At 34.0% G+C, this 17,913-nt stretch overlaps 1 protein-coding gene across 1 annotated transcript in view; it reads left to right on the top strand.

The window, feature by feature from the left end:
* Positions 1-17,913, top strand: part of LOC123311290 (irregular chiasm C-roughest protein) — a 498,432-nt gene that overhangs the window by 338,184 nt on the left and 142,335 nt on the right. The window contains exons 4-5 of the mRNA XM_044895177.1: positions 11,383-11,526; positions 16,684-16,878. Coding sequence (XP_044751112.1) covers positions 11,383-11,526; positions 16,684-16,878 — 339 coding nt within the window. The remainder of the gene's footprint in view (positions 1-11,382; positions 11,527-16,683; positions 16,879-17,913) is intronic.

The raw sequence follows: 17,913 nt of genomic DNA on the forward strand, positions 1-17,913 counted from the left end.
AAAGGTTTATGCAGGCGTATTTCAGCGAAATATTCAGCCGTCTTTCTGATTAAATCTTATGAATTCGCAAAGCCAATTCAACTAGAGGGATGGCGATGGCATCTTATTTTATTTTATTTTAATTCTTAGTTTATTTAATATGATGTACTAGCATAAATGTCAAAATATTTGGGAAATTCTTGAGGGATGTTGTACCAGCATTATGAAAAATTCTTATTCGGTTTCAGTAGCTTCATACTGGTTTAGATATCTAATCTCCAATTTTCTATCAAAATTTCTTCCGGGCACCGCAGAGGCATTTTAATATTATATGGACTATTGGGAAATCATCACTGCATCAGACCTCTGGAAACTTCTTATATGTTCGATAAGACCCTGATCTTCTTTCAAGGATCGCCTTAAATTCTTTTCGACAATGATTAATTCGTATATAGTTATTTTTATATCTAGTGCGCGAAATGCTACTTTGGTGATCGAGAACTGTTTTTTTTTAACGAGGCGCAGCCGAGTTAAAAAATAGTCGAGATCACCAAAGTACTTCGCGCATGAGATGCAAACAAAATTTTTTCTAGAAACGTCAAAAATATTATTCTAAAATAAGTAACATGTTTAGCTTGATATGAAAAAGAGTATTGAAATTTCAGGATCAAGTGCTGTCACCTCTACGGCAGTTGCTTGCAAATCAAAAATGGATAGACTTATCAAACTCCTAAATCTACGATATCACGAGCTGAATCTGAGTTATCTGGTTTAGGAATACCTAATTATTGGTTTGTGCACTGGCTGCACCATTAATGTCAACATTGTGAATAATAAATAAAATTAGGTAGTGTTAAATTTTCTCACAATTTGAAAGCCTTAATTTTTGTTATACATTAATAAATGAATGATTTCTTGGATTTTTGCTTGATTGAGGAACGTAAAGGTTATGATATAAAAATCCCATATAGTTTACATGCAGTGTGCGAAGTAAGTATTTCGCACACTACTTCGCGCACGGTGTCATGGTAACGAAGGAAAATGAGAAAAAGGGTCAATTCGCATATTGTTGTCAATGCGCGAACCTTGTCATTTTTTGAAGTTTGTAGAAAAAAGTATTTTCGAGACGACAGACCTATCAGATTCAACTAATTTTTTATTTTCATTTGGAGCTTACCAATAGGAGAATTTGAAGAAGCTGTAGATCAATCTCGGGTGTATGGACTATTTTTATTTCAATCATATTGTTGAAAATTGCCCATACACGAGCGCAGAGCTGGTATAATTATATAAAGCACTTTTTAAGAACAGTACCCCATAACTCAAATCGTTGATGACTACCAAAATAAAATGCATTTTTACAAATGTGACCTAATGCTCTGGAAATAGTGGAGGGAAGCATCATGAAAGATAAAATTGAAACGTTTTTATTTCTGCTCCCAGAAATATGTTTCCGCCACACAAAAATAAAAATTTAGTATCGTCCAAATTTTATGATTTTTTATTTGTCTTCCATCCCTTGATGTATCTAAACAAATGATTGTATATGAATATTCCAGTTTTATTGTTATTTTACTGCAGTCCCCATTCATTTCTGCTACATTGGCGTATCGGAAAGCAATTTTCATCCTTCACGTATAACTTCGACGTCATAGGTGCCTTTCAAGCCAAATTTTGTTCATTCGAAATGGGTACCAGCAATCTTGACGTTATATAAGGTAAAACGAGGAAGATGATGGGTTGAATAACGATTTTCCCCGGACGCTAAGGACCTAATCCATTTCTGATAAGTGAATGGAGTCGTCGACTTATAACCCCCAGCTACTTGATCCCTTAGACAAACTGTATTCGCACCATGTTCGAGACTCGTTGCAGTTCCTCGATTGATCGCTTCTGCCCAAAAAAATTTATATTCTCGTGGTGTAGCGTGGCAGTGAATGTAACAAAAAATAATATTTCAGGAAAATATGGCGTAGCTCACAATTTGGTCCTTTCATTCTCAATATTGTTGAACGTCGTTGTTCTAACAGCTCCTCTTCATTTCGAATAATATTTCTTGGCAACAGTAGCGGTGATATTTAGGGAACCTGATCCTCTGTGTAAGAGATCTGGGTTGGAATTCCTAATGTAGTATAAGTATTTGGATAAATATTAATAATAATTATAAATATCAATAATAATTATGAATATTAATGAAATGAAAAAAATGATGAGTGCGATATAGTTGAACTCCGCTGAAGATGTTTCGCTAAGCCGGTTGTTGTTCTGCATAAAACTTTTACTTAATTCAGTTTGAATAAATAAATTAATTAATTGACAATTGGGTTCAAGTCAAGGCGAACAAAATAAGGACACAAGACTGCCCACAGACAGAGTAAAACACTTGATCTCATTTTTCCTATACATGAGCGGTATAATACACTACGCTTTTTCGAATCTATCACTTAAGAGGGGTCTACACCGTTTTAGTGGTCAGTTCAAAAAGAGAAAATGATTATCTCACGTCAGAAACCACTAATTTATATGGGGTTTTCATTTTAATTCAATTCAATCAGTTCGTCATCTCGGAAAGTAAGAAATTTTTTTATTCATCAAACGGAAAAGAGGATTAAAAATTGTTTTCATTGAAGAACAAATATTCATTCATATTATTAACTTTCCGAGGTGAAATTATCTCTTCTATGAATTTCCAGATGAAAAAATTTCTCAAAATGTCTCGCCATTGGCTACAATTCGTATCCTGGTGAAATTGAAAAAAGACGTTCTTGAAGTGCTGCCATCTTTTCGACGAAAGTAGAAACTATTGTTATATTCGTTACTTCTACTTACCGTTCAAGTGTTCTGGCAACACCCCACTTTCCGGTAGTCTTTCTCCCTTTACGCCTTATTGGGAATTCAAATGTAGATTGCAGCGACATGGTGATGACAGTACGAAGTGAAAAGATAATACAGTCCTTGTCATTTTTGGAGGGGATTTGGATTTTTTTCTTCAAATAAATCAATTTTTTTCAGTTTATAGTTATTTTTTCACAATTTTGAAGATTAGTTGTCGAAATTGGATGCAAGTGTGTTAATTATTATCAATTTTAAGTCAATTTAAGTCATGAAATATTAGTATCTATTTATGAAAAAAATTCCGACTATGTTCTGAATCAGCTGATAAAAGGGAGCAATATTTTTTGAATCCGAACTTCTTGGCTCTTCACACGATCATAATAGAAGGAAATTGATTATGTGGAGAGTCACAACTATTATAGCTTGCTTTTTCTGTTTCTTGCGAAAACATATTTTTTTTGGTGTAAATCCTTTTATTTTGAGGTTAGTTAGTCCGGTTGGTTAATTCACCTTCCATTCTTTGTAACCAATTTGAAATGTACAAAAACTTTACCCTGCTATAAGGACGAGATACATATGTCCTTAAACATTGACTAAACGTTCATTTCATCGTGAAAAATAGTATAAAAACTGACATCTTCAAAACAAAGTCAGAATCGAAGATTTGCTCATAGGATGCATATTATGACAAGATTATATGACAGATTATGACATATTTCTTATGAAAACTCTTTTTGAAACACCAAAATATTCTCCGTTCCTCGATGTAAACAAACAGAAGTGCATTAACTTTTTATGTACACAAATTGACACTAGGGGGCATATCGCTTGTTTGGAATTCTCAATACGGATGGCGAGAAAGTCCTGTGGTATAAACTCCTCTCAAAAAAATAACCGAATATAGTTTCAGGAATAAGAATGTCACTTGTTTCCATACAAGTGTGCTGTTTTTCATTTGAGCAAAAGAAGACAGGTGAAGACATCGAACTAGAAGGAGAACCTCGTAAATGAAGAAAACAAATTTCTTGAAAAAGGACAGAGAGTTACTTTGGAGACTACCAAAATCAAGGATTACTTGCACCTTGCCTTTTTCATAGAGTATATACCTTCTTCGAATGTAGGGAGCACAGTCTGGGATAACAACACCATAAGCAAATGTAGGAAATGGTACCAAAAACACCGAAATTATAATTTGAATTGTTTATTCCGCAAACTTTTATTCTTCCAAAATTTCCTAATTGGATTCTCTTCGTATCTAATCGGACCTGGGAAATGACAACCTTATTATGATATTTTACCTGGTCTATATAAAACATTGCAGTGGGCGTCGATATTGAAATTTTATGATACACAAGTAGGAAGGAAGCCAACTGCTACGTAACAAACATTCATAAGGACTTTGTATAATACCATTTTATTTGATTTCGTATTTCCACTATTTCCCAATGAAAATAATTTGTTGCACAATCCAGAAGTGAAGTTTGTTCAATGGTTTATTTTTACCGAGACGCAGTTCAGAAAAAGTTATTCTAGTTTAGTTGGAGTAGGAGTGAATCTAACTCCATTCAAGCTGAACAAAGCAGCAAACGAATCAATTCATTGTGAACTGCTGAACGAGACGGTATTTTTCAATAACGTTAAATTAATTGATAAATATCTTGATCTAACAATTAATTAACTCCAAAGTTTATCCTGACTTGTGTATAAAGTACCATGAAATAAGTTCAGAAGACTCTCTCGAAAATGCTGAAAAGTTATCCGATATAGAGCGGCGGTTTATAGTCATTGAAAGTCGCAGTAAAAGTTTTTGATTGCTACTCGGGAAAGGATTATAGCTCGGAACTTTGTGAAGGAGTTTCATTAATCGACTGGTCCAACTTATATATGATCAATAGACTAACATAATAATGATATTTATACATGGAAGTTTTCATAGGAAAACCTCGAGGAAAACATCTTATTCGCATAAAAGTATAGAAACGTGTTTTTTCAAATAGAACTCCATATTCCGAATTTGCGATTCACAAAAATGTGTAAGTGTCTCGTGGCTTTGGATTCGACCAAGAAGAAGTAAATTGGTAAATTACTATCAAAATTTCGGTTGTGTGTAACTGACCATAATGAAGTACAAAATCAAAATTAATTATTTCTGCTAATGTAATCGCCTTTACTGAAGGTTATCTAAAATTTCTCATTTTTTTACTACTCCAATGTGAACATACCTGTAACATTGGGAGATTATTCAAATTAAAAGCCTACTTCCGAAGATAAGAAGCAGTTGACAATCTTGTCGGGACTATTTGGCTAATAAACTTTATATTGGCACTTGAATCCCTCGTACAGGGTGATTCATCAAGGGGGGCAACCGGCCTTATTTCGGCATATATGACCCATGATTTGAGAAATTTTTTTTAACAAAGTCAACTTGAAAGAGAATATCAACAATTTTCAGGTTCATGTATTTTTTAACGGCGCAACTCATCAATTTAACAGGAGTTTTATATAGAATGTAGGTTATGAGCTTAGGTTATCAGATTCAACTCATCGATAGAATTTTAACTTTTAACAGATTGAACAGTGTAACGTTTAAGAATCTTGGAATCCAATAGTTGGGAGGCCCAAGAGGTAAATTCGTGTCAGCTTAATATGAAGGGAGATACCCTGATACGATCATTGTGCATACTCCAGTGTGTCAGATTGAGATATATGTGGTTATTTACATGTTGAAAAGTATATATTTTCTTATTCCGACAATTTGAGCGTGACGAAAATGTGTGGGAGGGCGCCAAACTTGCAAAAAAAAGTCACGTGTACATTCTCGAGCGCGGTGGCTTTTTCCTTATTTTGAAGCTAATGATTCAAGAATAGCGGAAAAAATATAATCTGACAGTTGCAGCAAGCCGAAACAATAAAAATTGGCCATAGAGGTCACAAAAATCAGTTTTTTTCAATTATCTAGTCTCCTGGGCTTCAAATTGTTCTCGCATTAATTATAGAAGTTGTGTAGAGTATATCATTTTCTACAAATTCCGAAGCAATTTCTTGTACGTTCGAACTTTTTTGAGATATATAGCAATGAATGTACAGGGTTTGCGAATTTCGATATTTTAGCACTACAGCTTGTAAACCAGAGGAGATAGACAAAATCTGATACCCCATTCTCGTTCTCTTTTTCTGAGAAACTTATAATAGTAGTAGTGATTTTTGGCCACTTTCTTTTGTTTTCGAGTTATAAGCAAAAATTAGAAAATGGCGATATCGAAATTAATTTATATCTCCGCTAATACTGATGATAGAGCTCTGAAATTGAAACATTACACAGGCACTTTTTTACGTTGAATCCAGTGGAGTGCTCGCCTTTTTAGTAGGATTTTCAATTACGAAGCTATTACACAAAGTTATGTTTTTTTTAATGGGAACACTAGTTTTCTGTGCAATTTTTTGAAAGCTTAATTTTTACTGATTTCAAAAATATATAACATCATATGGTTTGTATCAATATAAATAATAGAAAACGGTCAAAAACCTTTTTTCTCAATATTTCTATGGTTTCAACTTTTGACGAGCACAGAAAAATAGAGTTTCCTATAACAAAAGCAGACTCCTTCCGGCAATGTCATTCTTTCTATGCTTTTTACCAATTTTCATAAAATTTTAATCAAGATACATATATTTCATAAATTTTCATAATAATGAAAGGATTTATAGAAGGAGACAGTGGCAATCATACGATGCTATATATTTCTGTGCTCATCAAAAGTTGAAACCACAGAAATATTGAAAAAAAAGGTTTTTGACCATTTTCTATCATTTATATTGATACAAACCATATGATGTTATATATTTTCGAAATCAGTAAAAATTAAGCTTTCAAAAAATTGCACAGAAATCTAACGTCCCCATTTAAAAAAACATAACTTTGGGTCATAGCTTCGTAATTAAAAATCCTGCTAAAAAGGCGAGCACGCCACACTGGATTATACGTAAAAAAGTGCCTGTATAAAGTTTCAATTTCAGAGCTCTATCATCAGTATTAGCGGAGATATAAATTTATTTCGATATCGACATTTTTTCAATTTTTGCTTATAACTCGAAAACAAAAGAAAGTGGCCAAAAATCACTACTACTGTTATAAGTTTCTCAGAAAAAGAGAACGAGAATGGGGTATCAGATTTTGTGTATCTCCTCTGGTTTAAAAACTGCAGTGCTAAAACATCGAAATTTGCCCACCCTGTACATTAGACTGGGTTTCTACATTGACCTTGACCTTTCACATGTCTGTGGCTAAGATCTTCGCCCTTATTGCCCTCTAACTCTAAAACGGTTGAAAGTATGAAAAATTGCTTCAGACAAAAGTTGTATAGAATTTAATTATCTACAACTTTCAAAATGAATACAGAAACGATTAGAGGTACAGGAAAGAAGATATAAAAAAAAATACCTTGTTATTATCTTAAAACTGTCAGATTAAGATCAGTCTGATTAGTGTCAAATTAATTGGTCAATATGTCTGCAACACCGAGATTAATCATCAGTGTGATGATTGTATGTTCACTTGACGATTTTTTGTGAATCTTTGAAAACCTGCAGACGTTTTCCCCACCGCTAAAAGTGCATACATCATAGAACCTTTTTTTCTTTTTACCATCTTTTCTTCAAAATCCACTAGGTCTTCACGACGCTCGAGTAAATCCCGATTTAACATCGTCGGATTCCGAACTACAATCGTTGACTCCATTGGGAGACTGCTTCATTTTTATTCGGAGATCAGAAGCTGGAGTAAGAAAAGAATATGTCTTCGACCGCATTGAAGAATAGGAGTGCCTACATAACTTTGACACAGGGGATCAATTGCCTCCAAATATAGTTGGATGGAATGGAATGTTATGACAAACAGCTTTGTATGTCTTGAATGCGAACGAATCCATTTCACGAACAAGTTTTCGTCGAATTACAATATTGATGATTGCCCCCAAAGTTCTACAAAGGTTTTTCTCTGGAAAGACATCGGAAACAATCTTGGCGTCTTTGCTTTTGTTATTTAGCAATTTCCTCTTGACTTGTTCTAGGTCAGATTGAAACAAGTTTTCCAGTTGAAAACTTCTCCTTTGACGCCCGAAAAATATGGTGTAGATAGCGTACTACTATTTCTCAAGGCAGTCTACTGGAACAAAGTGATTTCTCCCTTCTGCACCAGCTACATCCCGCATTTCCATCCATTCTTATCAAATATTTAGAAGTATTCTGCAATATATGATGAAGAATCTAGATGCAAGCCTTTGTAACTGGATCTCACCACAATTCTCGGAATACGGTTTTGAGGGATAAAAATGATGAATATTAATAATGCCATACATTCCAGGTGCCCTGAAATCACGCTTGCTTTTCATGTCAAGCCAAACCACACTTCGTTTTGTTGTAGGTTGTTCTTAATAAGCTTCATTTCAAGTTAAGTAGAAATATAAAAAACATAACTGCTTTCAATGAATTAGTGTCAGAGATTTCAATCCATCTACTGGTTATAGGTCCAGCTCCTATTATCATACATCAAAAACTCTTCTACAGAGTATGGTTCGATTTGTTCGAACAGTTTGAAAATTTGCTTCTTAAAACCTTTGAGGGTTGTTGTTTCTTTTATGTGGTCTATAATTTTGTTGTGATATCTTATACTATATTGTGGTCCCTTTTCAGTTAATGTAAGTCTGTGTGGTGGATATTTTAACTTTGTTGTCCTTGTGTTATATGTTGTTGTTGTTTTAGTCTGAAAGTAGTTTTTATTTTTGAAGACAAATATGAGGCACTCTTGTATGCAATTGCAGTTAGCAGGCTATTTTGCCGACATATTCCTCTACATGAGTTCATTCTTTTTATCCACATGATTGTTCTAATTGCTCTCTTCTACATCTTCAGAACACGATCCACGGTGTGTACACTACCATCAAATATAAATAATTCGATACCTTACTTTTTATTTAAATGTAGCCTAATAGATTACTTTAATGGATGATAGGTCTAGATATTTTCTTAAAACACCCAGTGACACATGGAAGCTAGCTTCTTGCATAGTGATGATATACAGTGCGCGTCAAAATTATGGAACAAATTCATTTTATCAGAAGAAAAATAGTTGGCAACAAAATCCTGAAACAGGTCAATTTTTGTTTCACATTTACCAAATTTTTATCATTGTTGAAAGGTTTTTGTTGCACCCTGTGCCATCCCCATTAACCCTCTAAATTTTTTGAATAGGGAAAGTGGGTCATGTGATACTTTTTTGGAAAAGTCTTTGTATCTCCTTTACAGGCGTGCAGAAATTTTCAAGAAATTTTTTTTTCAAAAATTAGTTAGGTCAAAGAGGTATGTGCACTTTGTTATGGATCATTTACTTTGAGACGATGCTGCCTGATGAAATTTGTCACCGAATGAAAGTCGACCATTACAGTTTTGTTCTTGCACAAATTTCAACCTCTACGAACCCTTTAATGGAGAAAAAAAAATGGAGTGAAAATGAATTTGTTCCATAATTTTGACGCGCACTGTGTGTTCGCTCCAGTTTTGCAGCTAGACATTATTGTCTTTAAGATGGATATGGGATGGTGTTAGAAAACCAGAATGAGAGATCTTCAGAAGAATGGCACATGTTTTATCCACATTCATACATACCGGTAGATTCGGGTGACTTGGGACAGTCCTATAACTTGGGACAATTATTCCCCTTGCAGATTTCTTTGTTTCTTTCCATTTATGAATGAAGGGACAAACTTATAAGTTTGGTTAGCGTTTTTTTGGTTAGTTTAACAATTAATTTCTGTTGAGTTTGCCTTGAGCAGAGCGTTTGAATTGACAGGAAAAATTAACGAATTCAGGAGAGTAAAAGCGCGTTTTTTATGGGCCTTATACTTTCTAGTATCCTGTACATGTGTTTCACTTTGTGCATGTGTAATTTTTTTTCTGGATACGTGGGATATTAGATATGTCATGAAACAAGGATGTTTATAAATCAAACGCCAACACGGATCTCATTAATTTATTTTGTTGTTTCATAGGGTGACTTGGGACAATGTCGAATAGATACAAGCGTCGCATTGACAGCAGGAAATATGCTGATTTTTCGCAAGATATTATTATTTACGTTATTTCCACAAAGAAATCACCAAAGAATAAAAGATATCTTCCTTTGTTTGGTGTAGTTTTTTTTACATTTGAGTTACAATATATTTACTTTCGCTGTAACAGGGATTTATCATTTAATTTCCTCACCTAATTTCAACTATTTAATGACAAATTCTAATTTTTCAAAACTATACACCGTCCCAAGTCACCTTTTTCATTTGAGAGTTTAGAAATCAATGTTTATGCCCCAAGCCTCCCAACTCGGTGGATGACTTGGGACAAGTATATTTTATTTTTTTCAAAATTTAGATCCGAATTCTGAAGCATTGCATATATCCTAATCAATAGTCTGAGTCATTAAGCATATTCGAACCACTTCTTCAGATAAAAATAGGTCACCGTTTTGAAAATATGACAAGTTGAATTCAATCGTCTCAAGTCACCCGAATCAACGGTAGTCTGTTAGATTCGAACTATTGCATCGTTCGTTCTAAAGTGCTCTGAATCAAATTTGAAATTTCAGAGAAGCTAGATGCTCTCAGCGTTAAATTGTAATCATCTGCATAGTTGATCATATGATGTTCAACTTTGTTTACTAAGTCATTGATGAAGATGATAAGGAGTATAGGACCGAGAATACTTCCTTGCCAAATTGTATGCATGCCTCTTCAGATATTATTCTTGTGCCATTTGCATTGATAGTTTTGATGGTATAACTCATGAGATCTGTAAAGTGTTGCAATTATTCCGTAAAAATTTGGCAAAGAGAGTAGCCTGGATAAGCTGAATCACTTCGTAATCAATTCCACATAATAATACGTAATCCATGAGCCGGTATCTGGTATCAAAAAATTAAGAACAGTTTCTGGAGAAAAAAGATAGGTACACGTGGTTGGAAGTGTTAGAAAACTTCAATTCTGACACAAAATCCATTTATTCGTCGATTCCTTCCACAAAACACCAAAGACATATGAAAAAATAGAAAGTATAGTCTCAAATGGCTCAAAAAAGGATGAGGGTAAATTTTATTTAACTCATTATCAATATTGACAATGAGTTACTGATATGGGTCTAAAAAAAGATTCTAATAAAAAAACTTCATTCGGATTGAAGGAATCTAAACTGAATTGATATGTTGAAAAAGACAATGAACAAAATTCAATGAAAAACAAGTGCAAACAGAATCACCTATGTATCAATCAACACAACTACTGTAAATTGAAAAATAAAACAATTGATTATTAATACGTTACTAAACTGATCTGCAAGAATTTCTGGAATATTTCCGTGTTCTCAGTCATCCACTATTAAGTAATTGATTTACTTCTTGAACATTTTCAGCATACAAGGTACAGCTGTATAATGTTCAATAGAACTTTTTTACTCGCTTTATCTTTGAAAATCTCAGATTCAAAGTTTTTTAATGTAATCTGATGAAAAAAATTTTGTTTTCAGTTCCTCCACAGCGGCCTCGGATTGAATTCAACGGCACGCAAGTCCTTCCTGGTCATAACCTAACAGCATTACATGGGGAAGTTGCTGTTACAATATGTAGATCACATTATGGGAACCCACCACCAACACTGAAATGGTTCTTAGGTAAGGGCATGTGTCAACACTAAAAACGAATCGATATCTTTACCTGTTCGTGAGATACAGATCAAAACAGATGGCCCGAATATTTTAAAGGGACAATTATTGTAAGAAAATATATTTCTGGAAATTTAGACTCAAAGGTTGTGGCCTCAAGTCAAATTAAAGGACTGAAGGTTTTTAGCGGCATGCTGACAGGAATTGAATTCTGAAAAAAGTACCACCCAGAGCAGGATTCGAACCTACGACCACCCGATTACCGGTCAGGTACTCTCCCAACTGAGCTACCAGGGTCGTAGGTTCGAATCCTGCTCTGGGTGGTACTTTTTTCAGAATTCAATTCCTGTCTGCATGCCGCTAAAAACCTTCATTTCAATATATTTCAGACACTAAAACTATCATAACAAATTAAAGAACAAATGAAGATAGGTGGAACATTGACAACTACAAAAATTAATTGAAATCCTAAGGATAAGTCCATTTTGACGGTTATCTCATTAACAACAACGTCACATTCATCACAACTCGTTTCGTTCCGAAAACCACCTTCAAACTTCATTCCATTTTTTCATCTCCATGCTTCTCCTTACTGAAGAATTCTCACGGAACTAATGTCACATTTCATTTTCTTGCTGCGTGAAAGTCATCACGGTTCTATTTTCCCTGCTATCAGGTTTTCGAGTACATTTCTGAGTGGCTTATTTCTCACATAAAGAAAACTGGAGTAGAAGGAGAAGAATGGTAATCGTATATTTTATAGCTCTGTAAAACGTTATCGAGGAAATTTTAGATGCTGGATGTGCGTCGTATTCCACAATTTTGGATAGAATTTCAACATCAGCTAGGGGAATAAGTAGGGGTAACAGAATTATCATCTAATGTTGATTTTTCTCATTGAATTTCTTCTAGTATCGGATGGGAGTCGTACATTGAAAATTTATTTCGCCTGAGCATTATCAAACGTACATTAAGAACCTTACAATCATGATATCGAATTCTCAAGTTTTTGTATGAGTCGATGTGTAGTCGTTTAGAGTAGAATTACTGACTTTGCAAGTCCAGACGTAGCTCAACTATCAGAAATAATCTGTATCTACAGCAATGTTCTGCTGTGAAGTTGAAAATCGAAATTTAAAATCCTCATAAAATATACATGCAAATCCACTTTAATCCATTGTATTCACCACGACAATAAAAATGAAATGCTCTAATGGAGAACGGTTCTTGCGGAATTATACAATATGAACTGAGCAGCAAATGAAGTGGGACAGTTAAAAATTGCCTAAGTTTCACTTGTTATAACTTCGACTTCGCTTTGATGATGTTTGATTTTGACTCCGAGATGCAAAGCCTTATCCTTCACCCATATTCCACTGACACAGGGTGATTTGTTCAATCTCTTCTTGTTCTACAGGGTGTGAATGTAAAATAGCCAATAATTTCCGTTTTCTGAAACAAAATTTAGGAATATCAGAGGTCTTTACAAATTGGTTTTTCTTATGCTGGGTGGATTGTAAGGTCAACACCTCGGGATGTCTTAGTCGCTTTTTGGATACAATGCGTTGCTATAGAAGTATCGCCAGTTCAAGCAATCACCTCTTTTTCTTGAAATTCTAGCTATAATTTCGACATTTCTTCGTCGATGGCCCAGGAAGCATTTACATGCACCCTGTCTGTACAACATGCAATTTAAATTTTTTGGTTGAGAATTTAGTAACACTGGAGGCCTTACAGAGTTTTTCTTTATGTCGGGTGGATTGTTAGGTCATTACTTCTGGACTTGGACGTTGCTGTGGAAATAACGACCTTGTATGAAATTTAATTTCTCTGGGAATTCGTCTTTTTTAATAAACAATAGCAGAGATTGAGTTAAAACTGCATCAAGGAACACTTTGTAATGAAATTGATCAAAAGCAGTAGCGTGCATATGAGTTAGGTTTGTAATAGAAAAATACCGAGAAAAAATTCTTGACTTTAATTGAAATTTTCCATCGTTGTTGAGCGTTACACTTTGAAAGAAGCTGCTAATGAAATGAATTCCTTTCATCGGCGCATAAATTGGAGTTCAGTGAAAATAGCTTTTGACTAATTATGCTCGATGAGGCATCCCTAAAAAAACAAAATCTGCAGTCTATGTTACCTTCGAAGCTGTAGTTCTGAAAAAAATGTGGAAAATGATACTTCAAATTTGATTTAACTTTAATATTGTTCAAGGATATGTCCCTTTATGCAGTCGATCATATCGATATGATATCTTTGATGCAGTTTAAACGATATCTGCTATGGTAATATGAAAAAAAAAAAGTGAATTCCTCTGGAAAAGCGGAATTTCATAAAGTATCAGTATTTCTATAGCAACGCAATGTTTAGAGAAATTGATGAAAATGTACCTAGGTAATGATCTAACAGTACAGCCAACATAAAAATTTTATAAGGACCCCAATATTTCTAAAGTTTTAGCCGAAAAACTGAATTATTTAATTCTATATATTCATAGTCACACATTGTACAGGGCCACAGGGTGGACAAAATTGGTGATACCTGAACTACAACTTTTTCAACTCAAAGAGATATGGGAGAATGCATGGCACAGTCGTCTTTTTTCGAAGAACTAATAATAACACCAGCTGCATTACTCTATCTTCTTTTGTTTTCGAGTTATAGAGGCCAAAATTAAAATTTCAACTTTGGTCAGTATATCTCCGTTTCTGTTTGTGCTAGTATGTTGAAATGAAAACATTATAGAGGCATTTTTTTGATAGCAATACAGTGGCGTACTATGATTCTTTCCAACAGGTATATTTTCTGAGCTGCAACATAAAGATGTGTTTTTTCTTATTAAAACAGTAGTTTAAAATGACTAAGAAAAAACTGAGGGCGATGTATGATATATTTCTCAAACGGAAAAAAATGGCGATTCTTTCTAAGTCATTTTAAACTACTTCTTTCATATGAAAAAACACAATTTGATATTATAGCTCAGCAAATAAACCTGTTTGAAAAAATCATAGTATGCCACTGGATTGCTATCAAAAAAGTGTCTCCATTAATGTTTTCATTTCAACATCCTAGCACAAGAAATCAATTGAAATTCATTCTGGAGGATTCTGCATTTCCCGCATTTGCTCTTGCGTAAATTCTTGCACTAATTTTCAAGAGCAAATCAAGTAGAAAAAATTGTTGCCTTACAATTCATTGAAAAAAGAACTTGGCTTTTCATAAAAAAATAAAAAGAATCGGTTTCAAATTCAACATAAGAACTGTTTTTAAAACACAAATTGATTTAAGATCTATACTAAACTGAACCTTTATTGAATGAAAAACAAAAATCAAAAAATGTTATTTACAACATAATGTGCGATTCATTTTACTCAATTTTGTTGGGTTAAAAAGTTGTGGTTCAGGTAATACTAATTTTGCCCACCCTGTGTATTACCACAGGAGGTTAAAAAAATACCCTAATCCAGTTACCTACAGCTTAAAGATAGTGCTTCACGCCACTGGTGAAAAATCCAACATCATCGGACAAATGTCGGAGTTATAGCTAGAATTCCAAGAAAAATAAGTGATTTCATAAAATGGCGATATTTCTATAGCGTATTGTATTCGAAAAGTGGGGAAGATGTCCCGAGGTGTCGACCCAACAATCCACCCAGAATAGAAAATAACTATTCAAGGCCCTCTACTATTCCCATATTCTTCGCCAAAAAACGAAAATTTTTTTGGCCCTGTACAACAAGAACAGATTGAAAAAAATATTACACTGTGCTAGTGGCATATACGCGAAGTATAAGACTATCATCAAAGAATTGCCGAAGTTATACCTAGCTAAACTCAGGTAATTTTTAAGAATTAATTCAGATTATTATTATTTTATTCATTGCCCTCCTATTAAGGCATGATCCTTCTAGTAATTTTCAAGGTGTCCCACTTCATTTGCTGCTTAGTTTATCTCAACCAATCTTCGACTACATTATATGAGATATTTTTTGCTGATCTCGTAGAATTTTTTTTCTCCTGTACTCCTCATCTATTCAGTATCTAATATCCTCCATTCTCTGCATTCTCTACATCTTGATTATAGTGAAATTAATTATCCTTCTTCATTGTCATGGTTCTAATCAGGAGTTGCAGATCTGGTTTTCGAGGGCTTCATACTGAACCAGTAATTTAGTAGATAATAATATATCTGTGATCATACCTGCATAATGATTATAAGTTGAAACATATTAAAGATTTTCATCAGCTTCTATGTGGGCACGTATATGAATTTGCAATTGTTGAGTTGGGATATTGTGAAATGAATTCCTTGCTTTTCCACTGGTGTCACTTGCAATTGCAATCAGTTTCCAGAAGCCTCATTTTTTAATTCAAACAGGAAATAAGGTTCATTCTGCAACTTATCACAGACGAAAGCAGCTTGTAAATTTTTTGTTAATTACGATAGTGATTCATTATTAGTAATTTGATATGATATTTTTATTGTCTTTCATTATCTTTTAATTCGAGAAGTTTTTCAAGTAAGTCCCTATGACCAAGCTCTTAACCTCCGAAAGTTTGTGTTAAACTGAATTTGTTAAGGTTATCATCAGAAAAAAGAAATAGGTACCTATATTTATTATTTTATGGAAAAACTAATAATTTTCAACATTGCCATTCGATCTGATTTTTTTTATATGAAAATGAGTAGAACGGATAACACAAGCCAATAAGTAGATACTTTTTCTGGGTTTAAGTATATCAAAGATATTTCAATTGATTCAATTTGACACCCATCTCACGTTGTCAAATTAATTCGTGTCAGAAGTCCTTGATTTAATTTCATTCCATGAACGAATTATTGATTATTGAAAACTAATGCACTTTCAATTATATGTAATTCAATGCTATCTGATATAGATTAGGTCATAAGGTACCGCAGGGTACCCAGAATTTCTCGAAAATCGTTTGTGGGATTGGTCATATATTCAGCGTATTTCAATTGAAACAACTGGTATACACAAAAAATACATAACTGGTATATATAACCAAATGCAGCTATAAAAAGAAAAGCTTACTCTTTGACTGCATTGCTGCTCTTAATACACATTCACAATAATGGTATATTTGTATCAATTTATTATACAGAAAAGTACCAATTCATTACTGTATTTAATGTTTCAGATCAAACAGAAATAACTCCAACCAGAAGACAGACGAACACGACGGAATTGGACAATCCAAGAACGTGGTTAGCTCTGTCAGTTCTAGAGTTAACTATTTCTAAGGAAAACCATGGAAAAATGTTGAGATGCGTTGCTGTCCATGAATCCTATTCGACCAAATCCAGCAGCATAGATGTACGACTGGATGTTATGTGTAAGTTTAGGCCATATAGGTGTATTATTCATAATTCAATATACATTTAAAAAAATATTTTTATACCTGAAGGAAAAATTTGATTTGAATAATAAAAGATGATCTAGCTTAATATACAGGGAGAATAAAAAAAATTTTTGTTGATCTTCGGAAGAGTGTAACTTTTTCGGGAGGTTTTTCAAACAATTTCATACCAAAACAAATATTCTCTGTGTCAAAGATCAAGAAATGCCACGTACTTCTTGTAGTAGATTGATGTAAGAAAATTGGCCACCTTTCAAAAGCCCTTTTCTATACCAATCATTCCTTGGTTTCCTCTCTGCTACTTTTTCACAGAATTGCCATAAGATAATCTTCCTCATCTCTCACTGACGACATTTTCGAACTGACGAATCCTCGCATCATACAGCACATGTATATCCATTGAATGTCCATTGGACGTACAAAATGGACATGACGGACATCCATTGTACGTCCAGTTATGTACAATGTTTGGTCCAGAAAACGTCCGACCCTCACTGGATTTAACATCCTATGGACGTACATATAGGATGTACAATGGATGTACAGACAGGATGTACATTGGACGTACATACAGGATGTACATTGGACGTACATACAGGATGTACATTGGACGTACATACAGTATATACATTGGACGTACATACAAGATATACAATGGACGTACATACGGGATGTCCAGTGGACGTACATATAGGATGTACATTGGACGTACATACAGGATGTACAATGGACGAACATACAGGTACGTCCATTGTACATCCGAACCTCACTGGATTTAACATCCTATGGACATACCTGTATGTTCGTCCATTGTACATCCTGTATGTACGTCCATAGGATGTTGAATCCAGTGAGGTTCGGACATTTTCTGGACCATTCATTGTACATAAGTGGACGTTATTTGGGAGTCTCAAATGCCCATTTTATTGGGGTTAGCATTTTTTAAGTTTGATTCGAAGAGGGTATTTTAAAATCCCACCTATCAATACATATATTTATTGATAATTATAA

The sequence above is a fragment of the Coccinella septempunctata genome, chromosome 1 (assembly GCF_907165205.1).
Source record: "Coccinella septempunctata chromosome 1, icCocSept1.1, whole genome shotgun sequence".
Lineage (NCBI taxonomy): Eukaryota > Metazoa > Arthropoda > Insecta > Coleoptera > Coccinellidae > Coccinella > Coccinella septempunctata.